The sequence below is a fragment of the Struthio camelus genome, chromosome 2 (assembly GCF_040807025.1).
Source record: "Struthio camelus isolate bStrCam1 chromosome 2, bStrCam1.hap1, whole genome shotgun sequence".
NCBI classification, from domain to species: domain Eukaryota; kingdom Metazoa; phylum Chordata; class Aves; order Struthioniformes; family Struthionidae; genus Struthio; species Struthio camelus.
This window is the reverse complement of record NC_090943.1, coordinates 40,130,684-40,157,756: the sequence shown is the minus strand read 5'-3', so window position 1 is coordinate 40,157,756 and position 27,073 is coordinate 40,130,684. Positions and strand designations below refer to the sequence as shown.

At 42.2% G+C, this 27,073-nt stretch overlaps 1 protein-coding gene across 1 annotated transcript; it reads left to right on the top strand.

The window, feature by feature from the left end:
- The first annotated feature begins 21,168 nt into the window (after nt 1-21,168).
- TRIL (TLR4 interactor with leucine rich repeats) lies at nt 21,169-23,813 on the top strand. The gene has a single exon (XM_009676489.2). It carries the CDS (start codon nt 21,395-21,397, stop codon nt 23,735-23,737), a length of 2,343 nt encoding a protein of 780 aa, XP_009674784.2. The 5' UTR covers nt 21,169-21,394; the 3' UTR covers nt 23,738-23,813.
- The last annotated feature ends 3,260 nt before the right edge of the window (nt 23,814-27,073 follow it).

The following is a 27,073-nucleotide window of genomic DNA, read 5'->3' as shown; positions in this document are numbered from 1 at the left end:
AAAGGAAGTTTGGGTCACAGTAAATGTAAGCAGAGACACTGCATCCCACTGTTACTTTTGTTTCTTATAAGAGTGCCAGTTGCAGTTGAAGCATGTGAACTTTTTGAGCTTCTTCTCTCCCAGCCATGAGTATTTCTTTGAAGCAGAGTAGAAAAGAAGGGGGGGCTGCAGCTGTTTACTCATTTTACTGAGCCAGCTATTGTTTTGTGCCTGCGGTTCCTGCAGTTTGGCAATTAAGACAGAAATCTGGAAATCCACAGAACAGTTAGCAGCTTCTGGTCATGGTAGTGATTGGATTAGGGGAGAGAGGGCTGTCTGGAAGCATACAGTGTTGGCCGCTTTGAGGATTTAAACTGATCCCTCAGCCAAAGTAAAATGAGTGTGGTGGCTGTGGTTTTCACTCAGTTAATATTATCTTACAGTGTATGTCCTAAAAAAAATAAAACATAAAAAAATTGGCATAGCTGGCAAATCCTGGGAGTAAGGCCCAAAACTGATTTAGCATGAAAGCTGAACTTTCTCTCACCCTTTGAAGTCTGGTTTTCCTAGGCAGTCAAGGTGAAGGGACAGAGTGATACAGCAATGTTTCTCTTCCTGCATTTTCTTCTTGTTTGACATGAATCACACAGATCCTGGAGATTTCTTAATAGATCTACTAATCCTTCCAGGGAAATAAATATAAATTTCAAAGATCTCTTCAGGAAGGAGAACCTCATACTGTAGAAAGCCTGATAAAAGTAATTTTCTTCTAGACATTTAATTGAACTAGTGAAAATGAGTTAGATAAAAGTAATATTTCTTCTTCTTTTAAACAAAAAAAAGAAGGCGAACTTTATGAGTTGAAACTGATACTCCAGATTAGAAGTCTAATTGGGCCAAAATACAACAAAATATAACTGATATGGGGTTTAACACATACGCTGTTAGACAGCAACATAGCAGACAGGCTAAAGCAAAGCTGTCATTCTGTAATCTAAATCAGATTTTCTGTTATTTTACCTTAGTGGGTTTCACTTTTTTTTAAATAATAAAGATTAGCAACCAGAAAGACCCTCTTGCTCATGTTTGTATATAGTTGGAAGAATAGTTCCGATGTCATTTGATACTTGGTGTATCTGGCTGTGCTGAAGCTGCACGCAACCTAATATGTATCAAGTTTATTTTTTATCTATGAGTAATGCATTCAAAAATTTGTTAGCAAAGCAAAGCAAACAGTAGAGCAACAATTAATTTGTAAATGTCTATTTGCAAAAATGTAATTTTAAGCAAATATCTTAACAGTATTGGTAAAATTTTCAAAAGCTGCTCATGTCCTACTTTTAAAAGCCAGTTTTTAAAAGCACTAAGTTACTCATCCAAAAAAACCCCGATATTTCAGTTTTTATATTATTTAAAGGCATTTGAAACTATTCTCCAAAATTGCCACCTCAAAACCCTCCAATAGGCATTTAAAAATATTCAGAAAATTCAAGCCATATCCTTTTTGTGCTGTATGTTGCTCTGCCAAGAACAAAGTTTGCTCTGTTTGTACTTTAGTAGGTTGCAAAGACACATGCAAGACTTCACATTAAAAAGCAGCTCAGCAAGAAGAGTTACCTATGGAACCAAAAGGATTATGCCCACTGATTAACACTGAACAAAAGTCCCTGCATGATGTGAAGAAGCACTGAATTACTTACAAACACCACCCGATATGTGACCATTCTCCTGAGCAAAGGAGTTGCTCAGGGTAGGACTGGGCTTCAGGCCAGGACGGATGAGAGAGTTTGGGTTAATAAAGGAGGGGCCAGCAAGGTAAGTTTAGAGTGGCTGTGGACAACAGCCAGCTGACTGCATTTAATTCTGCTCTTTGTAGGAGATTTTGGTCTAAAAAATAAGTTTCAGAGAGGATGTAGCACTAGAATTTTGGCTAATAAAGACAGGTGAGCCTTAATCACTGCAGAGGCTGGGAGAGTTTTGCTTAGGCAGATGGCTGTTGTTTGCAGACTCCCCTTAATGTAGTCCTGAGTAGGCAAAGGCAGAGGATATGGGCTGGCAAACCTGAGTTGCTGCAGGTCCTGGAAAGGTTGTCAAGCTCTGCTGAGAGTAATGATTAATGGTGGCACTAATCCACTATCCTGTGAATATGGGAGAGTTTAAGGGTTAATGACAGGATCAGGGTTCCCTGAGAAACTCAATTTGCTGCTGAATCTAAACAGAGTGGCTGTGGACCAGGGCCACTGTAAATACTTCTGGACCTGGCAGGAGCCACATCCTTCTGTCAAGAACACAGATCCTAGTTCACTGACCTGACTAGGCCAAGGAGTTAATCTTTCCTGTCTGTGCCGGCCTAACATTCATACTAATCCTAAATTTAAAGCTATGCCTAGATCAGCAGTCACTGTCAGACTCTGAACTAAGCACAGTTAGGTGGCTCCTGTTGGTGACAATCCTAAACACAGTTTGACAACACCTCCTACATCTAGGCAGCATCACTGACTCACCAATTCACAGCAGCCTAATCTTTAATCCTGCCTTTTCTTAAGTGAGCCCCATACATGTCACCAGCAACCCTGGCCACACCAAAAGCTAGCTATGGCTTACTAGCTCCTCTTTAAAACAGCCCTGTGCACCTACCTCAATATCCCCTTTCATATCCTGCAGTACTGTAGAGTCATGAGCACATGCCAGCTTGAATTCTAACCCTTGAAAACATTTTACCCCTTAAACTAAATGGGCCCAACAGAAATGAAAACGGTATCTACAGGAAGCCAACTGGCAACAGTACCAAACCCAGCCCAAAAAGCTTCTTTCAAACCCAACAGTAATGCCAGACAATGTCATAACCTAACCTAACCTGACACGATAACCTAACCTGAACTCTAACCCTTGTCCTCACTCCACCCCAAAAGCTATTCATAAATCTAATCCGTTAACTCTCAGATGACACGGAGCTAAACACAGCTCTCTGTCCCTTGTTGGCAGCAGCTATACACACTTTGATGTCTGTTCTAGCTACCAAAGTGACACAGACTCACTCATGCATGTCAGCCCAAACATATGTCTCACAATAAGCCAGTACCCAAGAGCTGTTCAGTAAATATGGCCGGACTTACACCTCAGCACACTTTACTGGCCCAGCTTACTGCCGGACACGAGTTGCTTGATGGGTACCGTAACATGGGATCAGCTGTAGTACGGGATTACCCATTTCTGACAGCCAGGGCTGGAGCCTTTCTACTAATTCTAGCCCACAATGTAGCTCCTGCCAGACCCAAAACTAAATACAGCTAAGTATCTCCAGTCTAAAGGAGCTCTCAGCCTAGCCCGATGGCTGTTTCTAGCCCCTGCGTGATAGTGACCCACCTGAATGCTGATTTCAACCTCAAATTAGTTCAAGAGACTGTTCTAAATCTTCTGGCAATATAAGCCCATGCTCAGCAACAACCTGAGCCACTGTTATGAGCAATTCAGGCTCCTTATGGTCCTGTTGGCCCAGACTACTAACCTTAATTTAAGCCGATATTTATGTCTTGATAGTAAGTTCAAACAGCAGGTATGGAAAAGGGGTAATACCCAGTGAACAGTAACATGCTTTAAACATGGAAAGAGAAATAGTTTAAAAATCAAATAAAGAACTGGCAACATCATACCTCACAGAAACTCTCCACTCATGATTCCTTCAGTCAATCAGAATAAATAAAATGTTTTAATACAGTAAATATTACATATCTTTATAAGATCTCTCCTAAACATACAGGAAGGTTGGAATACCATGGATGGAACAATGCTTAATACGAAGACAATAGCATTACCAATTAAAATAAGGGATTAATATGAAAATAAAATCAACTATCCTGCACTCACACTTTATAGAAAGAACCCAATTTTTCTTTTGACCCAATACTGCATAACATCCATAGAAAATAGAACGTTGGCGGAGATATTGTTTTAAACTGCAGGGAAAAGGATATCTGACTAAATTAGACAAATAACAGACAAGATACAATGATAAGTTACTAATCTTCTCTAGATCACAAACTGTATTCATACTAGCCCCATCCTTTATCTCAAAGACTACCAACTGCATTTTTGAATTATTTGAGCCTAATGGGACTGAGTGTAAAAACATAACTTTAATAAAACCAGGTGTATTTACAAATTATTGACTTTAAGTCTCTATTTAGCATCAAATCCTCAAATTCTCGACAATTTATATTCTTAAAACCCAGTATTAATGTTGAAAGGTACCTTTTCACGATGAAGAATTAGTATTAATCCATCCCCCCATCTTAAAAGTAATTGCTCAAGATGGAGAATATGCATTGCCCCGATTAGCCTGAAAGGACACTGGATGTGATGGACATATTATTTATGCCTGGAAGAAGATACTGCAATGAAGATTACAAAGACAGTATTAGTGAGCTGCCCTTCCAAGTGTTTCAGAGAAATTATGACTGTACAGAGAGAACACTGCTGTGTGGAAATATCATTAAACTGCAAACGACAGTAATTAAGTAGAGAGAAGTGTCCTTTTCTCGTTATTTATTCTTTGATGAAACTCTGATAAAATGCCCAGGGAGAACAAAGTCTGGATCTCACTTTCTGAAGCTGCCTAAATTTAAGAGGAAAATGCTTAAATTTGGAAAGAAGTCAGTAACTCAGTCTATTAAAAGATATAAAATAGTTTTAATTTTTAAAACTACTTAACAGTATATACATGCAAGAAAGTCCTAATTCCTGCAGTTTTATGGTATCAAGCATGGATAATTTTTGAAGGCTATGTAGTTTGTTCTAGAGTTCAGGCTTAGGCTCTTATGCTCTGAGTGTGTAAGCTGAAGTTTGCGATAAACTGATTTGTTATGACTCACTAATTTAATTTATTCATATAAATGCTTTTGAAAATTATTCTTATTCTGTCTGGAGAACAACAAATTTTCAGGCTACTATTTATATATCTTAGGTCAGAGACACTGGCAAAGTTCCTGAGTGAATTCACAACCACCCTGAGATCCTCATAGGCTTAAGTAATTCGTGTGATAACGGGAGAGGCAGCGTATCTCAAGAGAACTATTTTATTCGGTTTCTCTGTGTTGAATGAGCTCCACTCTGTACTGCTTTCCAGATTCTTTGCATTTCTCAGGTAGAAAGTAGCCAAGTATTTTCAACTGAAATGTTTCCTAGAGTGACTGGAACACTCAGCTGATGGAGAACCAATGCAGCTGGTCCCTATTCAGCTATTTCATGAGGATATTTGACAATTTTGACAGTCTTACTTAGAACTATATTGTTACAAAATATTTTTCATAGACTATAGTAGTGATATATGTATAAACAACTAAGACTTTTCAACTTTAAGCTTTCTTTTTGCAAAAGTGTCTGAACTGCTGACAAGCCAGTCTGATATACTATAGTCATAAAGAAAAAGCAGATCTTTTATTGTTTAAACATAATGTTGCAACAACTGTAAAATGATACATAACCTTAAAAGTAAATTAATTTGCAGTAAAATAAGTAAATGTTATTACCTTAATTTGTCAAACAACCCAATTTCATAAAAGAGGTCACTGTGGATACAAATGTTTGCAATTGCTAGAAAATGAAATAGTGGCCATCAACGTATTGCTTACTTTGCTGGAGACTATGCCAAACAAATTAAAGAGCTGTAAGTCACTCCATGATGAATCCTTTTTTTTCTTCACAAAAAAAAAAAAAGGCTGCAAAAAAGATAACCTAAATCAAGGGTTGAATCCCTGAGACAGAAGTTTGATTAAAGTTATTGCAACAATACCTCCGTGAACAACATCTGCCTTCCAGTGAGTCCTTGCAAAGTACCTGTGCAGGACATGAAATTGTCCAACTAGAACTCAGCCTGGTGTTTCACGCAATTGAACTGAATGTGGTTTCAATCTGAGTGCAAATTTTCTTCAATTTTATGTTCTAAAAGTTGGATGTATTCTTTTCTCCGAGAGTAAATTTGGGATTGCGTTCATCCCACACTGCTAGAAATAAACCAAACAGAATGAACGCTTGTGCTAAACTAATAATACAGTACAGCTGCAATAACCAGTTATTCATGATTATCAATACGTTAGGACCCTGAAAGTGAATAATGAAAGGAATGTTTCTGCTTTAGAAAAAGATTATCCGAATGAAGCTCCACTTACTGTGTCCTAGAATGTAACTTAGCTCACACACTGGGTAACTAATACTGAATTAGCTGCCTTTAGCCTGAAAGCATCCATGGAAAAAAAAACATTCATGAAAAGTCCAACCTAAGCCAGTCCTACCAGCTGTCTAGATGAAAGTCATAGTTCACTTACTTACAATCTAATTCTACAAGTAAGCTTTCTACATGTATACTGCAGCTAGGAAGAACAGTAAGTAGTCTCTCCTGCAGGAATACTGTCTAATTTCCTCTCTGAAGTTACCTGGCATACCAACATTCTTTAAAATTTTATATTTAACCTTTTGCCCTCTACATCACATGGAGCTAAGTTCAAGCGTTAGTATCTGCTTTTGTGAGAGGAATATATCTGTTCTACTTAAAGGTATGCTATCAACATTTTTTCATGTTTTATTGTGAAATCAAACATATTTTGAGTGAATAAAATTCAATGTCCAGTCCTGAAAGGCTTAAAGAAAATCAGATTCTCCTAAGTAGAGGATTATAGCCTAGAAAAGGAGCTCTATAATTCAAAACATTTCACCTCTTATATTGATATGAAAGTATATTTTAAAATAAACTGTAATCCAGATTCACACATTCACTGTTAGGATACAACATTAAAGAACAGTTTAGGGTGACCATTAGAAAAGAGCATAAAAAACAATGTTGCTTATTGTTTGCACCTAACAACTTCTGCAGAAAGTTGAGAATATTCTAGCTGGCTTAACCGGCAGTTACTATTCTCCTTCACCCACCCATTTCAAATAAATAAACTAATTATCCATTCTAATACATTCATTGCTGTATGTATGGTCCAAGAGTTTGGGAAGGATACAAAAATTCTGAAACAGACAACTCTCTCATTTCATGTTCTCACACTGATGAATTGCCAGATTAGTCCATCTTCTTTAGCTACTGACGTGAAAGAAAACATCCAGAAATATGGGCAAGATTCACACAAAGACTTGACTGAGCTGCTAAATCCACAGTTGTTTTTAAGTCAGTTCACAAATAGATAGATTTCCATACTCCCAGGAATTACTTTTTCTAAATAGTTGAAGCTGTTGCTGTGGAATAGCATGAAACAAACTCTGCACCCCCTTTATTTACAGGAAACAAAAGCTGATTCTGAATGAACCTGATGAAGCAACACGTGTGGCCAACACTGGAGTTCAGACCGAGCATTGAGGCTTCTCTGGATATAACACGCATTAACGGAACATCATTTGCAGATGTTCTTTATCTAGTTGGATTCCCCGGCTTTTAGTTATCTCTGCTCACATGAGCCACAGCCAAAACAAACAGGCTGTCCTTTCCTCAGTGAAGTGCACGTGATGGGATCGCACTGACGCGAGGTCTCCGGGCAGTGGTTCTCAGCATTCCAGCTGATTAGCTGCCCTAAATGCCCCCATCTCCTCCCCTTCCAGGATCTTCTCACAGTAAATCTAGTTAGGGCAAGCTGCCTAAAATGTAGTATCAAGGAAGTACCAGGGAGATGATGTGAAAGTCTCATTGCTTTTTGAGCTACATTCCTTGCATAGAAGACCAAGAGTGTATTTCCTCTTGACAGATGTAGAATATAAACAACCTTTCTTGGTCATCGGGTAGTTCAGTCATCTGTTTCTATATGTGCTCTATATCCTCTCTGTCTCATCATTCACAAGTATTATAATGGCAAGCACACGAAGAAATAAACAAGTTGGCTGTGCTGGTGCTCCTCAAAGTATTAAAACATCTCAAGCACAGCCTGTTTCAGTTTTCTCATGCATCCACTTAACTTACCTGAATTAGGATCAGAAAGGCAAGGTCTGTTGGGAATTTTTGCCCTCCACTGTAGTGTGTGATCTATACTTCTAAAGATCATGCAGAAACAACTGATCAAAGGTAGTTGTGGAGTGCTTGGTGCTAAATGGTACAGATGGTCTTTGGATTCTTTTAGACTAAACATCTATTGCACTGTTACCTACAGTCACCAAGATCTGTAGTTGTTGCCCAATTCCTCAATAGCCCCAGTTCTCTCTTCTTACAAAAGGCCTCTGCAAGAGGCTATAGCTAGAAATCAGTGCTGTAGATTAACAGCAGAGTCTCCAGTATTTGGACAGTAATATCTGAGATATTATTATAAGGTGGCCCAAGTGCAGGACAATGTGTATGACAGCTCTAGAACACTGATCCACAACAGCTGCCTCCCAGATTAAAGCTTTAGGTATCTGAGGTTTCTTGCCTTTTTCAAGGAGATATGAAAGTCCACCACTTCAGAATGGGCTGAGTTAAAGCAAACATTCTTGTCTGATACAGTAGAAGAAAAGGAAATTATTAATAACTAACTGTGAAAAGGCTGAGGCAGTTTCTTTCATTCTTTAAAGTTCTTCATGCAAAATGCTTGTACCCAACAAAAGTTTGCAGCCAGGAAAGCTCAATTTCAAGTTAGAATTGTAATGAATTACAGTAAGGATTTATACACAAAATATCTTCAGCGACAAATCACAAATTTTTGAACTTGAGAAATGAAAGTTACACATTAGATGTAATATTACACAAGTCATACAGGTGGTCCCTATGAAACCCTAAAACATACTTATCTGTAGGAATCTCCAAAGAGCCATATTGTCTGAGATGAAATTTCCATGTTTCCTCCTCTTTCAACCAATTCCCTTTAAACACAGTATGTTTGCCATTATGAGATCCACCTGTGAATGTAGCTGTCAATTAAGGCAAAACTATTTAAACTACTGTTTATTTTGGATAGCAGTTCTTTCACAGAACTAAATCTTTGTTCAATACATTAATATCAAGACATAATGACTACATATGATTTTGGTATATGGAGTTAAGAGTTTGCATTTTTAATTTCCTGTACTTCTCTTGTATTTTTCACTTTGGTTATTTGGAAAGCTGATACACATAATTCTTGAATGACTCAGCATGAAAAGTGAATCAAATTCAGTAATATTTAACTTTCAGGAAGACTGAGCAGACTCATGGATTTTTCAAATATTACTTTCATGTAGGGCATTTAAAAGGGCATTTCCCCACTTGATTGTTCTTTCTAATTTTCCTGATTTTCAGCATGAAGATAAGCAGCATAGATTAAGAAAGGAATGGGAAAAACCTCCTCCTGAAGCAGAAATGGATATTTGGAAATTTAAATGTCAGACTAAACTGGCAGAGCTGTTTGCCAGTACTGCTTATGCATTCAGTTCATGCACCTTGGTAACTGTGCAGTGAGTACTTGGGGGGGGGGGGGGGGAAGGAAAGAAAAAAAAAGGAAAGAAAAAAAAAGATAAAACCTCTCTACTTTCCAGGCTTGGGAGTTGGCATGACAACTGCCTGCAAGTAGTCCACTCAGGCACTGACTGAGAGCTCGAAGCGGAAGAAACCACCAGAAACACATGAAAACCAGGAATACAGAGAAGTGTTAGTAAAAGAAATGAAATGGTAAAGTGTGGACATCACAGAGCTTTAGAGGTGCGGGTATTAGCACATAAACAGTGAGAAACTATGTTCCTGCATAGCGGTAGGCAGAGTATCATATGGCTGAGGTGGTGACTAGCTGCGTCTCCAGCGAATAAAAAGATTGTGCTACTCTAGGCAAAACTCCAGCTCTGTTGTGTGCCAACAGAAATAGCTGATCAGGCTGCACAAGAGCAGTTTTACAGTGAACTGCAAGTAGCAATGCATAAAGAGCACATTAATCTTCCTTTACTGTAGAACCAAGTCTAATTTCCAGAAAATACAAATTTGGATCTAAACCAAAGGAAAGAATTAAGAAGGATGTCAAAATAGGAATATCTGATATTTTTATGAATAACTAAATCTTTTTCTGAAAAAGAAAAAGATGACACTTAAGGACCCCAGTGAATTAGAGGCGACATTCATGCATATGGTAGGATAGCTTATTCCACATCTTCCTCTGCAATGTTTTTTGTTTGTTGTTGTTACATCAACATTCTGACACAGCTGATTCTCTTCTGTCTCCAACTGTCAAGCAAGTTATTGGCTCTACTCTACAATGCTTTATACAGAGCTTCAGATTTGCCTGAGAAACCATTCTCTCCTTATATACTGGCTTCCCTATGACCACTGAGGCCAATTAAGGTCAGACCACCATACAGCAGAAGTCTTCAGTCTTATATTTCCTGAGCTAAGTAAGATTTCTAAATTTCATAATTTATATAACCTATTAAAATTAAAATCATGACCAAAATTTGTTTATGCACAATTACAATCTCACTCCTTGAAATTTTTTTCTTTCAGAAACTTACTCATTACTGTCAAAAGTTTGTCAGTTGAGTAAAGCCTGTATATGTAAAGCCTCTACTTCAAATGCAGACATAGCACTGAGCTTATGATGGATTTTATGTTCTGGCTTACCAAGGCTAAATTTGATTTTTTTTTCCCCAGAAACAGGTCTTTAAAATAGGGGCAAGATTAAAGAATCTCTCACTTTCATTGAGCAAGAGAGCGTGATCTGACCTCACTGCCACTGGCATTTCCCACTTGAGCTTCCTATAGCAGAAGGAAGAGATCCACCTGTACTCCAAGCTACTTCCCAAGCATCCTTTTTTTTTTTTTTCTGTTGACAAACTTGACAATCCCAAAATGGGAAAAAATAAATCTTCTTTGAGATAGGGAAGCTTGAAAGCTTCTCACATGACAAGACAAAAAATACATTGCAACCTTTATGTACAAGTCACAACTAATTAGAATTCTTCCATTACTTCTGTTTCAGATATTTATTTCCTCTGCTATTAACACATTTTTTTCTTTTAAGAACTGATATTTGAGTTTGCCAAGTTTAACTTGCCAGGCTTCCAAACAGATTGTATTCACAATTAATTATGGCATGATATAAAATTGCATCATTTGTTATCAGCACAAGAAGACAAGGATCATCTCCCAAAGACGTAACAGTCATTAAACATACAAATTATACTGTATATAATTATTTCAAGTGTGAAAATAACAAGCAGCAGTCCCTGCTGCTGAATGTTAAACTCTTTGTATAATGAATATTATACATGGTGAAGTCCACAATAAGTCTTAATGCAGACAGTGGACCTGCCTCAGTTCAACATCTGTCCTACAGCATGAACAAAATGTACGTTATAACCGAAAAGAGGTAGCTATCCTCTCTCCACCTTTCCACTTATATTCTAACTTTTGAGCCAGCTATTATTACTATTGGAAAAAAAAAGACTATCTTTTCTTGGACACAAAATCTTCAGTTTATTTTTATAGTAATTTGCCCTCATACATGTTGTAAACCAGGTAACTAACTCAATGGGTTTAGGTTATGGAAGAGCTGAAAATGTTTACAGTAGGGACTGAGTGAAAATGTAGTCTGTTGATAGGCCAGCGCTTAGGCCAGTAATGCTACACCAAGTTATGCCAAGTGAAGATTTGGCCCAAAATATAACTTAAATTCAGCTTAACAGAGGAGTCACTGAGGCACAGAAATCAGTACAAATCGAATATTCTGTGCTTACTGAACATAAAGTAGTAACTTACCCTTTAAGAAGTGTATGTGTATGTTCTACCACAGACAGAAGTATATTGTTTCATCGGACATGCTAGCTGAATGATTATGTTTGTAAAAACCAATCTCCATATTTTCATGCTGGATAGCATTGGTTTGTGTTAAGCACGTATCCCATCAGTGTTCGTGGTTACTTACTTATATAACGATAAATTGACAAAGCAGAGTTTATGCAGTATGTATCTAGTAATGGAAGCTGAGCAGTTAACTCCAACTCACCCTTTTCTCACATGGACAATATAGTCAAAAATAGGTCAGCTATAACTAATGACTGTAATGTAAAATTAATTGCTGAAATAATAAGGACAATTAAATAAGCCATTACAGTAACAAACTACATTAGAAAAGCAGCAGATGAGAATGACTGAGTTCCTCACTAAATAACTTGCAAATACAAGAAAAATACAAATCAATAAAGATTATTTTGCTAGGTCTGTAGAAGTTCTCCCTTCCTCTACCTCTGAAACTAGCTTTCTGAACCTTCATTGATTAAGCATGAGATATCTGTAACATGAAATGCTTGCACTGATCCTATAGATTGCTGTTAAGAAGTAGACCATCACAAACGCGGATTCTATTAAATTTTCTTTACTTCAGGGATGCTAATTTTGGTACGAGGTTATTTTCCTAACTTTAAGCACAAACACTATCCATCATGTTAAACAAACGGAGGTAGGAAGGGGGCAAAAGAAATAAAAATGATTTAAAAGAACATTGACAAAACAGTGTTGATGCAGCTATCTAAATATCCAGCATTAATCTGAATTAGTTTCTGTTTGGCACTTAGTTTTACTATGCCCAATCGAACAAGATTCGGTGCATAAGCCCCCTTGAGACTCTGCATCATGTTATCCTACTCCTGTTATATAAGTCTACAGAAATAAATATCACACTGTAAAAGACTAGAGAAATGTATATTCTGAATCCAGTGTGCTACATAATGAATATGTTCTACATAGAAGGGGAGACTTCCTAATCAGAGAAAACAGTCAGTTCAGAACATAACTCAGCATCACCTTCAGGTTTTTCAGAAGACTGTGACTTTCAAGCAGGACTATCAGTTATCATCATGATCTTATTTGGGAGGAGGTGAGGATTGTTTTTCACAATCTGATACAGAAATAAACATACATTCAGATAGTACCACCACAGGACTACTAGAGTACTTTAAATGTCAAGAACTTAAGTCATAGTCAGTAGCAGCAGCAGGTTTCTTCCCCCAAAATACCCTCTCAGCTTTTGGCAGTCAGCACTCCAGGGATCGCCTGAGCTGGCAGTTGTAGAAAGACAACTTAAACTGAAAGACAACTTTTTCAATCTTTATATTTCAACCAGAGGTACAGAGGAATTTTACCATTTAATTATACATTATATGTAAAAGCATTCCTTTATTTTTAAACCTGCTACCTGAGAATTTCATTAGGTGCCTCTCCATGCTTGTATTATGAGAAATAATTTACTCTTCTTCCTCTTTGTACCATTCAAGATGTCCTTAGTTGCCTCATTTCACCCAGGCTATTGATCCTGTTCTACTGTCAAAACTCTTTCAAAACACTCGTCATCCTTGCTCTCCTGCCTCTCTATATTTTCCCATTAGCTCTATCCTTTTGAGGATTAGGAATTTTTTCCTCAGACCATTTAATTGTCAAAATGATTTTGAACTCTCACTCTGTCTTCCAGTATCTGCAGCCTCTCCACTGTTTAGCACTGCCACCAAATCAAGTGAGCATGTTCTAGCCCGTCATCCAGACCTTTAATGAAATATAATGATCCATAGCAAACACAGGATAAATCCTAGTAGGACCAAAGTTGATAAACCTGATAATTTTTAGAGTAATTATTAACGCAGATAAGGTGCAAGTTCTCCCAGCAGTTTTAGCCCCACCTTATAATATTATTATGTAGCCTACACGTTTCTAGATTCTGAGACTATCACAGCAAATTATTATTTATGCTGTTTCCTTATACCTCTTTCCTCACCAGCTCTATACATTAAGTTAGGTGTCATAACATGCCGAACGGGATCACTTATTCCTCGTTTCAGCTAGCTGAAATGTATTTAGTTGAAGTAATTCATAATCCAATCCTATGAAGTATAATGGAATACTACTAATAAATCAGCCATTTTAAACAAGTCTCAGCTACAGCATGAACAGCAGCTTTGATCCAAAACCACATTTCATCATGTGGTACTAAGCACAATATAATCAAAATGCAAATATTTATAAAAACTAAAGAATGCGAAGGCTACAATGCTTTTGCTTCTACTTCATTTTTCTAGGTCCTCTCATTTAAATTAGCAAATGTTTTGAAAAAGTCTACAAACACTTTATCAAGGTATTTATACAAATGAAGTGGCTGCACAGCCACTATGCCCATTGCAAGATCAAGAATATGCACTTCTCCTGCCCCAAAGGCTCATTGTCTACAGTGTTAAGAGAAAGACACAATTTTTATGCCTGCTACCTTAAATGCAAATATAGCCATAAGTCAACTTATAGAGAAATGTTAAGTGATTAAGCCTGAGTTGTTATGTAACACGACCTTGCCACTCATTTTCTCTAAAAATTACGACACAGTATCACATGTTGTCATATATAGCAAAAACGTGGTAATGAGAAGCAGTGACCAAATGTTACAATTTTTTTCAGTTAAATCTAGAAGCGTCACTGTTGACATACGCCCATCAGTGTACAAAATAGTGACGGGTGCAGAATGAAATGCCTGTAAGTAATTTCAAACCAAAAATATTTTCAAGCATGTGAAACACTTTTGAAGCACTAAAGAAACTTCACCTGGAGTTGTGTGTACAATTCTGATCACTCATATCCAAGGAAAATGAATTCAAATTGGGAGACACACTGGCATCCTCAGGGGAATCAAGAATCTATCTGCCTAAAGGGAGCTTAAACCAGTTTGGATGGCTTACCATACAAAACAGTCAGAAGGGATAGGACTGGGCTCTCCATAAATGTCAGAACACTAAAAGCCAGGAGAAAAGCAGTGTTTTTCACATTGAAGTATAATCTAGACCTGCAAGAACAAATGCATACTAAACAGGAATACAATTAGGTTAGAAATCTGATTATTTCCTACTGTAATCAGAATGTTCTGCAAGATGCTTGCTGTAGCAGCAAAGGGAGAAAAAACCCTAAATAACTTTTAGGAAGGATGTTGATATCCTTGTGAAAGGACTCATATAACATAGCTTACTCTGACAGCAGATGACTAAAGCTGATGATCCAGAGAGCCCTTCTAATCATATCTTAGTCATGTGCTTAAATTATTTTTAAAAACCATCTAGGCCATGAGGCCAGGTCCTCGGGTGAAAACACACAGCTAACATCAAAGGTATGCTGATGCATTCCACTTGAGGGTCTAGCATGCAGTTTTCAATTGTTTAAAACTTATGTATACTAGTTATGAAACAGGTGTTATGAGGACATGTTGCTGAAGTGTGTTGATGACAAGTTCTTGATACAGGTGATTGACACACTGAGCAAAGGACCTCCTCTGCCGGACCTGCTTCCAGGAACAAGCCAGAACTGGTCAGGGATGTGAAAGCTGAGGGGAACCTTAGCTGTAACAACCATGGCACTGCAGAGCTTAAAGTCCTGAGTCAAATGAGCAAGACAAATTATACAATTACAGGCCTGGACTTCAGGAAAACAGATTTGGGGTTGTTCAGGGATCTGCTTAGCATGATCCCATGGGATATTGCCCTGGAGGACAAAGGATAACCTCCTCAAATAACATTAACGGTTCTTTCTGACATGCAGGAGGTCAAGCAAGTATGGCAGAAAACCACAAACGGTAAATGCAGGAACCGGCTACCTGGAGAAACAGAGACATTGCCTGAGCGTGCTGGGATACAGCCAGGAAAGCTAAAGCTCAGCTGGAACGAAAACTGGGAAAACATGGGAAATTCTGATTGGGTATACAGAAATTTTTTTCTTTTATAAACATGGTCAAAACTGCTGCCCAGAGACACTCCGTCCTTGCAGACATGACAAAGCCCTGAGCAACGAGATCTAGTTGGGAGGCTGGACTAAATGACACTGAGAGAGCCCTTCTACCCTAAATGATTCTATGACATAGGTATTATCTGACTGTATCAAATGGCTAACCTTTTCTGTTTTTCTGCATATCTATCAGAACACGTTTTACAAATTAGTAAGAGAAGTTCTGGTCCATACAATGTTTTGCTTTAGGGTTTTTCTGCTCTTAGATGATAAGAAAAAGAAGAGAGTGTCTGTCACACTAAAAAAGATGGCAAGAGTATCATCCTTTATAAGAGAGATTGCCATGAGTACATACATCCTTTTATGGAGAAAGAGAAGGGGAAAATGTTTGCAAGAACACTTGTCTGATTTGTTACCCACTTATGGAAAAACTGCTCTAACAATACTGCAAAGATTTGATATATAAACAGATAATCATGCAAAAGTATTGCAGAGACGGCAAGAGCTAATTGTCGCTGCATAAGCTACGTAAGCATTTGTTTTACATAAATTATACCACTCTTTTCCTGACACGAGTCAGGTTCTCTCCTCTCTTACCCTCACACACGTTGAACTACAAATAAAGTATGTATTTGTGCTAAAGAGCTTTTCCCTCAGGAAATGAGTGTTGGAAAATATAAAATATATTAGCTAAATAATTGGTTAGACCTTTGCAAGTACGGTTCAACCAAACTAACCGATGAAAGCTAGTTTAAAATTGATCCATACTGACAGAGATCACTGCACATGAGAATGCAGACACATAACTCCCCCTTTTAGTTTTATGAAGTCCTAATATTAGAAACATCATCCGTTCCTTAACTGTTATTTAATTTAATTGTATAGATTGAGCTAGCCTATTTTCACTTATCAATGGAACATGTGAATACATTACGTTACTAGTGGATACAGACACAATTTGTTTTACACAGTTTGCACAAGGAACCCCCAAAACCAGGTTTGAAATTGCTTGGGCAGTACCAACACATAAGGGAGTCAATTGCCATAATCAACACTACATCACCTGCTCAGAGGAAGTCGAAGAAGCATAGCCAACACTTTGTGAGAATTCAGTGCATTTTGATTGCTTGAGGAAAACATGCACAGGATGGTAAAAGCGAGTCTTGACTACTTTCACCAGTAATACACATCCTTTGCTTGGATGTTTAATTCTGAAAAGATTTAAAGATATTTGCAATCAGCAGAGCCTTATAGCCCAAGGACCCCCAAGGCTAACGGGCCCAGATATCTATTAAACATCTGGTAGCCTTCTTTCCATGGAGCAGAACAGGCACATAACATTCACCATTGATCTGGGATTCATGTTTTACTTCTGAAGAGGAACTGCCTGTCTCAGGGGGCATTCCATTATAAACGAACGCTCACCATCCCATCAGGAAAAAACTTTACTTAAATCATTAATTACCAAAGTAATTGCAACCAGCATAAATTATACAATACAGCTGAACTGTTTGTGCAATTTTAAAGTAAAAAAATATTTTAGCACATTTGGCACTAGAATTCTCATTTTCCTACTTCATGGTATTTGCATTACTGGCACTGACATATATAATAGCAGCAAAAACAGCAACCACTTAAAATATGCTTTAATCCATGAGCTGCAGGAGCAGCTAACAAAGACACTGACAGTGTATAAATGGTTTCATCAGACACATTAAAACTCTGCAGCGCTCTGCAATACTTTTAGCTCTTGAAAAGCAAAGATATCTACAAAAGTATAAATTGCTAAAGCTTCATATGTAATGGTGATACTTCATCATCCAGAAAAAATGAAAGGTATACTATCGAGTGTTTTTGTTTTTCTTTATACTTACTCGAAGGGAACTTAGCATGACTCATGGAGCAAGATGTATACGACAACTCCGGATTACACTGGAAGTCAAAGAATTACAAATTGAGCTTTTATATTATAACCAGCTAAACATGTGTATTCCATATATCAATTTATTGAAGCTTTTTGTCCTGTTTTAAATGGGAATTCTCAAGCAAAAGTCAAAAACCTTAAAGTTTCCACAAAGCCAGTTGGCTCAGTAAAAAACAAAGTTTAAAGATAATTCTAGAAATGCTTTTCTACACATTGCAGTGAAAAAACTTGGTGATGTGCAGCAGGCAGAACTGTACAGACCAATGGAAAATTCCTCTCTTGTAAGAGACAAAGCTCCACTTCCTAGTAAACACATAAAGTTATCAGATATCAGCCCTTAAACTTACCAGTTCAGCACCAAGCATTGTTCTGTTCCAGTGTCAAGCAGGAGTAACAGTAATTTTTCCTTGTTTAATGGAGTTTGTCACAGGGATATGGCTACACACCCAATATATGTTGGGACAGGCTACACTGAGCATGCCTTTTCTTTTACTCCGTTTTGCATTCTACTTACAAATATATTTGACCACTTCTAACCACCAGCCCTCTGACCAATGCCTAGCTAAGTTCTCTCAACATCCACCCTCCCCCCCCCAAAAAAGCCATGTGGTCTTAGGGATAACAAACATATGGATACTATTTAGCCATGAAACAGAAACCAATTTAAGGTCCGTTCTCTCATAATCAATCCAGGAACAGATAAGTATCAGTGAAAAGACAATATTTCTGTTTCGGTATTTGTTCTTGGCCTTCAAAAGTCCTCATATATCAAATCCTAATCGTGAAGTTCCATTTTAAGGTAACCTTTAATACTTTTAAACATATGCTACTTTACAATTTCTCTTTCCTCCAGGGTTTCCAGAGTCAGATTAATGCTTTTTCAGTTTAGGATAAAAAAAAATTACTATATTCTCAATCATGCACTAAAATTTTATTGCATAAGGAAACAAGAACTACCGCATTTGGAAAGTTCCTGTTCCAAAGTAGGAAAACAAATGTGGCATCTTTTATCTGAACAGATGTGTTCTAATGTATTTCAAATAATAACTTCCTACTCGAATTTTAAAAATCCCCTCAAAATCCAGTGTATTTATGTTTGTTTTGCTTCTGGTATAAAATATTTTCAATGTTAGGACAAGACTATGATGAATTCTCTTCTTAAGAGTCACTAGTAACATTTTTTATTAAATTCCTGTTACTTATAATTCCTCAAACCCACCGAAAACAATAGTGCTGGCTAAATGACAGAAAGCATAAATTGAAAGCAATATATTTGACTTCATATATTTATATAAAGACATAATTTGACTTAAAACCTTTAGTATTTGCAATGACACATGAGTGGGAAAAAATCTACAGCATTTCTGCAGGAAGGACAGTCCATAAATTGCCCTTACAACTTGGGTATGTTTCAAAAGAAAAACCCAAAGGAACAGAAAGTAGGCATGCTATTACACAGGGTTGTTTTACAAAATTCCACTATTTTAAGTAAACACTATGGCGAATCAAATTTGTTGCAGAAAAAAAGTCACCAGTTGGTTAGGGTTTACTCAGAATCCTTGAGAGGCAGGATGTCCTCCCTTGCAATACAATGGCTTTGACAATGAGGAAATAAATCCACCGTCTTTGTACGGGAAAAAATTCCTCTACTTTGTTCTGAACTTTATAGGTGATGTGATAGATACTAAAAAAAAGATACCAAGTAAAAATACATCCATAAGGAAGGGATTGAGCTAAAAGGTCTAGACTCCTAATCGATGGACATTGGATGACCTTGCCATAACCGGATTCCAGCACACTACTGTTAACATTGGGTTTTCCCCAATGAGTACATTACAGTTGAGAGCTGCTGTCGTGATTTTAGAAGATATCTGTGAAATTCATCCAGATTATCTGAAATACCACTCTCTTGCCCAAAATACGATTTCCCACAGGAGCACAATGCAGTTACCACTACCGAAAGACTCTCCTTCATAAGACCTAGTCTCAGCTAACTACGAGAGCTAAGAATCAATATGCTCATAGTGATGTTCCCTTGACCGAGTCAAGACTTACCCTTCTCCGCATGGTTTCTTCGGACGGATAGTGTGCTTTTGAAGCAAATCTGCTCATCATCTCCACTTAGCCGATTTTGGTTCACACTGCAGAGCAGTCTTGCAGCACAATTCATAATCTCCAACTATTAAATGCCATTGATTGGAACACTGGACCAGATTAGAGCTAAACCAAAGTAACGCCTCCCCATAAATGTGGGCAACAGGGCCTTAGCGCAAGCTGTTTTGCTCCACCGATCTGCTGCTACTGCACCATACTATTTTCTAATGTTGACACAGCAATTAAAAACAAAGCTTCCATGAAAGCCATCTAAAGTCTGTCTTCTGGTGAGAGACAGGAGTGTGGCTTGTGTACTGCCAGAAGCGTATTCAGTTGGATACAAAGTCATGTGATGATGCTGTTTCCAAAGTATTTTTTTATTAAATTTGCAACATGGTACTCTGGGCATTATCTTCTTTCTCTCATCACCCTTCACAGCCCTATATAACCTTCCTATCTGCTCATCTCCTCCTGCTTTCAAACGCTTAAAATAAGAGAGATAATAGAAAGGGTTGTTACCAGGAAGATCCTACTTCAGTGCAGTGTCTGAATTTCCCTTGTGTTCTGCCTCTCTGCTTTCCCTTAAAATGCATTTTCCTTCAACTCCCAATGCACTCCACTGGTGACATCTTAGGAAAACAAAAAATACCAACAGGAAAGAGAGACAAGCTGCAGAACAGACCAGGTACACAGCCTGTTTTGTTCTTCAGCATGCACTCCAACCCCAGCCTTTCACCCCGGGTGCGAATGCTGCCAAGACTCTCTGCAACGGGAATTATTTCTAAACAGCATCTGCACCGCTCTGAGGAGCCCCGCGTGGAGCTGGCGCTGTGTTCAAACGCGTCCTCGCCGTCAGCTTTGTCAGGACCCTACCGGGCAGGATGCGCAGAGAAAGGCTGAAAACGCACTCTCTGATGTACGATATAGGTGGCTCGGCCCTCTGACAGCCGTTCTGTCGAAACAAAGCAAAATCCTTAATCTGCGGTAAACCGTTAGCTATTGCCTTTGGCGGGTTTCTAAACACAATCGGGCTGGACAAAACAAACAAATAAAACAAAATAAAGGACGGGGGGGGGGGGGTAGCGCTGCTCCCTGCCCCCTCGCCGCGAGCCGCTCTCTCTGCAGCCCATGTGGCCGGGCGGGCAGCAACAGCCGGTTCCAATTGCGCCTCTCCCACCCCGCGCCCCTGCTCGCTGCCTGAGCCGAGCGGAGCCAGCACCGGCCGCGGGCTTCCTCCTCCCCCCTCCCCGCCGCGCCGTCCTCCCTCTCCCCTCTCTCCATCCGATCCTCCGGTCCCCCAGGGCACAGTGTGGGAAGTACGAATTTCCGCTGAGTTTTCTCGGCGAGCCGCGGAGCTCGCTTTTCCCCGCTCGCCTCCCGCCCCCTCCGCCCGCCCCTCGCAGCCCTCCGCACGGCCGCCGCCGCCCGCCCCCCGGCAGCGGCAGCAGCAGCAGCAGCAGCAGCAGCACCGGCCCGGCGACAGCCCCCGCCGCAGCTCGGGAGCAGCGAGAGCCGGAGCCCGGGCGGCTGCGGCTGCGGCAGGCGGCGAGCCCCGAGCCCATGGTGCCGGCCACGGCCATCGGCAGCCGCCGCGGCTCCCGCCTGCCCGGCGCGGGGCTCGTCCCGCGGAGCGGCGCCGGAGGGGCCCGCTAGCAGCCGCCGTGCAGCGGTGGGATGCAGCAGAGGCACAAAGCCGGCGGGGGAAGCAGCCCACGGCTCGTCCCGGCATGGGAGCGCCGCGCCGGCTCTGCCTGATGGAGCTGCCGCGGGTGCTCTGCTGCTCTGTCCCCCTCTTCCTCCTGTTGCTGCCCGCGGCGGAGCCCATCTGCCCCGAGCCATGCGACTGCCAGCAGCACCAGCACCTCCTCTGCACCAACCGGGGTCTGCGCTCGGTGCCCAAGGCTGCCGAGCCCCAGGATATCCTCACCTACAGCCTCGGGGGCAACTTCATCGCCAACATCTCCGCCTTCGACTTCCACCGCCTGGCTGCGCTCCAGCGCTTGGACCTGCAGTACAACCGGATCCGCTCGCTGCACCCCAAGGCCTTCGAGCGCCTGGGCCGGCTGGAGGAGCTCTACCTGGGTAACAACCTGCTGCCGGCCCTGGCCCCCGGCACCCTCAGCGCCCTGGCCAAGCTGCGCATCCTCTACGTGAATGCCAACGAGATCGGCCGCCTCAGCGCCGCCTCCTTCTCCGGCCTCGGCAGTCTGGTCAAGCTGCGCCTGGATGGCAACGAGCTGGGCTCGCTGGGTGACTCCACTTTCTCGGGGCTGCCAAACTTACTCTACCTGCATCTGGAGTCCAACCGCATCCGCTGGCTGAGCCGCGGCGCCTTCACAGGTCTGGCTAAACTGCGCTTTCTCGACCTCTCTGGGAACCAGCAGAGCTCCCTTCGCCACCCAGATATCTTTGGGCCACTACGCTCTCTCCACACCCTGCTGCTGGCCAGCAACAGCCTGCAGCAGCTGATGGGAGGGCTCTTCCAGCACCTGCCTGGCCTAGCGAAGCTCTCGCTCAGTGGCAACCGGCTGGCTCACCTGGCTCCAGATGCCTTCATGGGGCTGGGCTTGCTGAAGGAGCTACGCCTGGAGGGAAACCTGCTGAGCCACCTGCCTGCTGCCCTGCTGGAGCCGCTGAGCAGCCTGGAGGCGTTGGATTTGAGCCGCAATGCGCTGACCACCCTGCACCCTGCCGCTTTCAGCCACCTTGCCCGCTTGCGGGAGCTCAGCCTACGAGACAACGCGCTTGCCACGCTCCCCGGCGAGCTCTTTGCCTCCTGCCCGGCTCTCTACCGCCTGGAGCTGGAGGGGAACGCCTGGAGCTGCGACTGCCGCCTGCGTGGCCTCAAGCGCTGGCTGGGGGCCTGGCACTCCCAGGGCCGCCTGCTCACCGTCTTTGTGCAGTGCCGACTGCCGCCCACCCTGGCTGGCAAGTACCTCGACTACCTGCAAGATACCCAGCTGCTGCCACCGCCTGATGGCAGTGCCTGCCACGACAGCGCCTCTCTCTCCTCTGCGTCCCCACTGCCGCCAGCGGAGGAACAGCACTGGCTGCTGCCAGCTGCCGAGGGGCTCGGTGGCAACAGCAGCGGCGGCCCAGGCCTGCTCCACGGGCTGCCAGGGGCTCCGGCATCCGCCTCCACGGCGCGCTTGCTGGGGGCGCCCGAGGGAGCGGCACTGCCGGCGGGAGGCACTGCCAGGGCTAGCCCCACGCCGCCGATGCCCGCTCGGCCGGGGGGCTCCCAGCCGGCGGCGCCTAGCGCGGCGTGGCCGCGGCGGGCTGGCAAGACTCGCTCGGCACCGTCCGCCGGGGGCCCGCCGCTGGTGTCCGACCCGTGCGACTTCAACAAGCTGTTCCTGTGCAACCTGTCGGTGGAGGCGGTGAGCTCCAGCTCGGTGACGGTGCGTTGGGCGGTGCGGCCGCACCGCAGCCCCCGGCTGCTGGGGCCGGTGCGCTTCCGCCTCCTCTTCGACCGCTTCGGCGCCGCCGTCAAGTTCCAGCGTTTTGTCTACCTGCCGGAGCGGGGCGAGCCGGCCGCCACGCTGCGGGAGCTGCGCCCAGACACCCCTTACCTCGTGTGCGTCGAGGGCGTCTTGGGCGGCCGCGTGTGCCCCGTGGCGCCGCGGGACCACTGCGCGGGGCTGGTCACGCTGCCCGAGGGCGGCACGGCGGCGGCGGCGGCAGCGAGCGGGCCCCGCGGGCCGGACCAGCAGCTCCTCACCCTGGTGCTGCTGGCGGTCAACGCGCTGCTGCTCTTCGTGGCCGTGGCGGCCTGGGCCTCGCGCCTGGTGCGCAAGAAGGTGCTGGGGCGGCGGCGGCGGAAAGCGGCGCCCGTCCACGTCCGGCAGCTCTACTCCACCCGCCGGCCGCTCCGCTCCATGGGCACCGGCGTCTCCGCCGACTTCTCGGGTTTCCAGTCCCACCGGCCGCCGCGCAGCGCCGTCTGCGCCCTCAGCGAGGCCGACCTCATCGAGTTCCCCTGCGAGCGCTTCATGGACAGCGGCGGCGGCGGCGGCGGCGGCGGCGCCCGGCACGGCGACGACCACCTGCTGCAGCGCTTCGCCGACTAAGCCCGGGAAACTACAGCTCCCGGCAGGCCGCGCGCGCGGGAGGCGGGCGGCGGCAGAGCGCCGCCGTGCGGCGAGGCCTGCCGGGAGCTGTAGTCCGAGGGGGGGGCGGGCTGCGGCGAGGCGAGGCGAGGCGAGGCGGCCGTTGGTGCCTGAGGGGCCGGCGCGGGCCGGGCCCCGCGGCCTGCGTGAGGCGGGAGCCTGGCCGCCTTGTGCCGCCGCCGGGCCCTTACTGCGGGCGGGTGGGGGGCAGAGGCCACCTGCGAGGCGGGCTTGGTCCGTATACCTCTGCTGGGATGCCTCCGTTTCCTCAGAAAAGGTCACTAACCCGAGGGGAAACCCTGACTCTCAAGGGGACGGTTCCTCGCCGTGAGGAGAGCCAAGCGGCGGCGGGAGCTACTGCGGGCAGCAGCTGGTGCCCGCCGTGTGCTAACCTCAGAGCCATACACTTAACATCGTGTTTTACAGCTTGTTTTCTCAGACGGCGGTTGAGAAGGACGGTCACGATGAGCTGGCCGGCCCCGCGCGGAGATGGTTTGAATTGACCTTTCTGAAAGGCCTCGGGCCCTTCCTAATCAAACATTTGGATTTAAGGCTCTTCGTTTAGTCTTGATGGTGTTGAAGTGCGCGAGCTGCACGTCGGCTGGAGGGCTGGACACGTTCGCTTTATGCCGGGCAGTTTGACTGATGTGCCTTTTCAACTCAAACCGAATGCGAGGCGATTTAATGCGCGTGGGCGTGTTTTCCTAATTTTTTTTGTACACGGGAAACAATAATGCAGCTGGTTAGTTTTACAGGAAAATACTGCCGACACCACTAGGAAAAACTAACAGAGTTCTGTAATATGTTTACAAATGAGCTATTTTTTAATTGTTTTTGAATAAATACTGCTTGGTACTTGTACACTAAACATGTGCTTTAGTTCTCTGGGTCCATGGTGGTCAGTAGCTCACTGACTCTCAAATAATCCATCTTGGTTTCTACGTGAGTGGATGCAGAAGTAAACTGTTGATGGATAAATGATATAGGTGCCTTTCTTTCAGAAAAAAAAATAGGTGAGGATATTTCAGAAATGTGAAACACTCTTACCCTCACAGGCAGTTCTCTCTTAGCCTTAGTCTACTAAAATTAGAAGCTTTATGTACCTCACTGTGAAATAAATCATTTTTGTATGCTAATCTAGGTTCCATGTGTTCTGTAGCTGAGTGAGCAATGCTAAAGTTAAACCCTTAGACAGTAGTATATGACGTTTGAGAGTTTTTTTAATTTGATTTTTTTTTTCTTTAGAGCAATGCTGATCATGTTATGATCGGTTGCTCTCTACTTTCTGGGATTTTTACTTTCCTAAATATTTACAGAATGTGTTCTGTTGCTATTAAATATGGTGATTTAGTTTACATTAATAATTCTCTCTGTGTGGTCTAGAAGTGAGCTAATTAAAAAGGTCCAAACTGTGGTTACATGTGAAATGCAAAAGTTTTAGATGGCGTTTGGTAAACTGATGGGACCACTGATACTACATCAGCTCCTTTGAATTTAGTGCGTAACTTCAAATGAACTCTTGTGCAACTGAGTGGCTTGAGGAAGTGATTAGCGGACTATGGAGACATTCATCTCAATATCACGAGTTCATTGCTGACCCAAAGTGTTCGTGACTACAAGTTATTTGTTACCATAATTGCAAGTGGGCGATTTTGGAGGTTTTTCTTTTCAAAGGAGCAAGTGTTTGCAAAAGACACCACAGTAACCAGTACCTTCATTTGGAGTTCAGTGAATGAATGGCGAGAAGAAGACTGAGTTCTTGGGGATTTTTGTTCAATCTTAAAATTCAAGTAGTAGGAGAGGAGAGAATATGGGAATAGTTGCCTTAACCTTTGCCTTTTAGATGGAGAGAAGACTTGAGAGTTAAGTCATTCATTTTCTGTTCAAGTCATCAGCAAAAAGTCCTTTAGTGTTTCATTTTGAGAGGCAGTAGTCTTCATGAATATCAGGGGCCAAACTCAACTATCAATGTGTATGTTAAGAGCCATAACATTTTTAGATACAATCTTTAATGGAATTTAACTGAAGGAATCCAGAATCAGGTTCTTAAAGAGTCTTAAATTTCTATTCTTTTTTTGGACACTTAGGTGCTTTCGGATGTTTATGACTATCTATGGAATACACCACTGTTTATCATTAGAAATGTAATGGGGATTACTGAGTAAAGCTGTGTATCACACTAACGTTAGCTCTATCACTGGATATTCTTCCAATGGGAGATGCATAGATGCTGTACATGGTTATAATCAAATATGTCAATAAATCCATTTGCTAAAAGAAAGTTGGTGTCCTAACATTGATTTAAGAGTGATACCATATGACATACATAGACCAGCTGTAACTTTTTGGTACTACTGAAATGCAGTTTTTCAGGACTGCAGCTCTTCAGAGTTCGGCTTACTCCATTCTATCCTGCCTTTTCAGTGTGTTTTTCTTATGTTTTCTCTTTTGGTTGTATTATGTTGGGCTAGTGCAAGATAGTTTGGGTACTTTATGCAGGCAAAGGGAATCATTTAATATACCAATAATGCAAACACTAGAATAATTAAAATGGTCAGAAATGGTGAGACAGGTATAGCATTGGCCCAAGATAGACTAATAAGGTACTGTTAGATCATTGAACTAACAATCTTTTCTTAGCTAAATAATAAATGGTGGATTTTGGGGGATAATATCAAACTTTTTTACTAATAGGAAGTTACGGTTCTGAAGATTTTTCTGTATTATCAGGCTAATGGTAAAAATGTGTTGTCATATTGGATGTATACGTGGTTTTCTAATTAACAGTTCGCTACTGCTTTTTGAGTTTATACGAACCTCTCAAGAATGTAGAGATAAGGATGAAATGACTCTTTGTTACAGCTTAGGAGCAGTAAATATGTAGATCTACATAACAACAAAAGATGGTTAACACAATGAAGTTGGTGACTTTGTGAAAGTCACATGTACTATAGGAATGCTTAGGCTTTGTGTACTGATAATTTTAGAACTTTTTTTGTATGGGGGGCCTGCACTAGCAGGTGAGTGAGGAAAGGAATGTCAGTGACGTTCAGTGACTGAATGATGTAAATATTACATGGTTCTAGTTTTACTAGTAGTAAAGTATTTATGCATTTTTTTCTTCTTTTTAAATGAACGTCCTTTCAAAAGAGTGACCGTAAAAACAGCCCTTTCTAATTGAATGAATCTGTCATCAGTTTGTGCTCGGAATGTTTCTTTTTCTGGCAGAAATAGAATTTTACTGTGAATTTTAATCTCCTCCTGGAATCCATGCAGCTCGGGGAAAAGTGAACTGAA

Bases quoted from the DNA above. Each gene is read 5' to 3' on its own strand.
- TRIL (XM_009676489.2), top strand. From the start codon at position 21,395: ATGGGAGCGCCGCGCCGGCTCTGCCTGATGGAGCTGCCGCGGGTGCTC.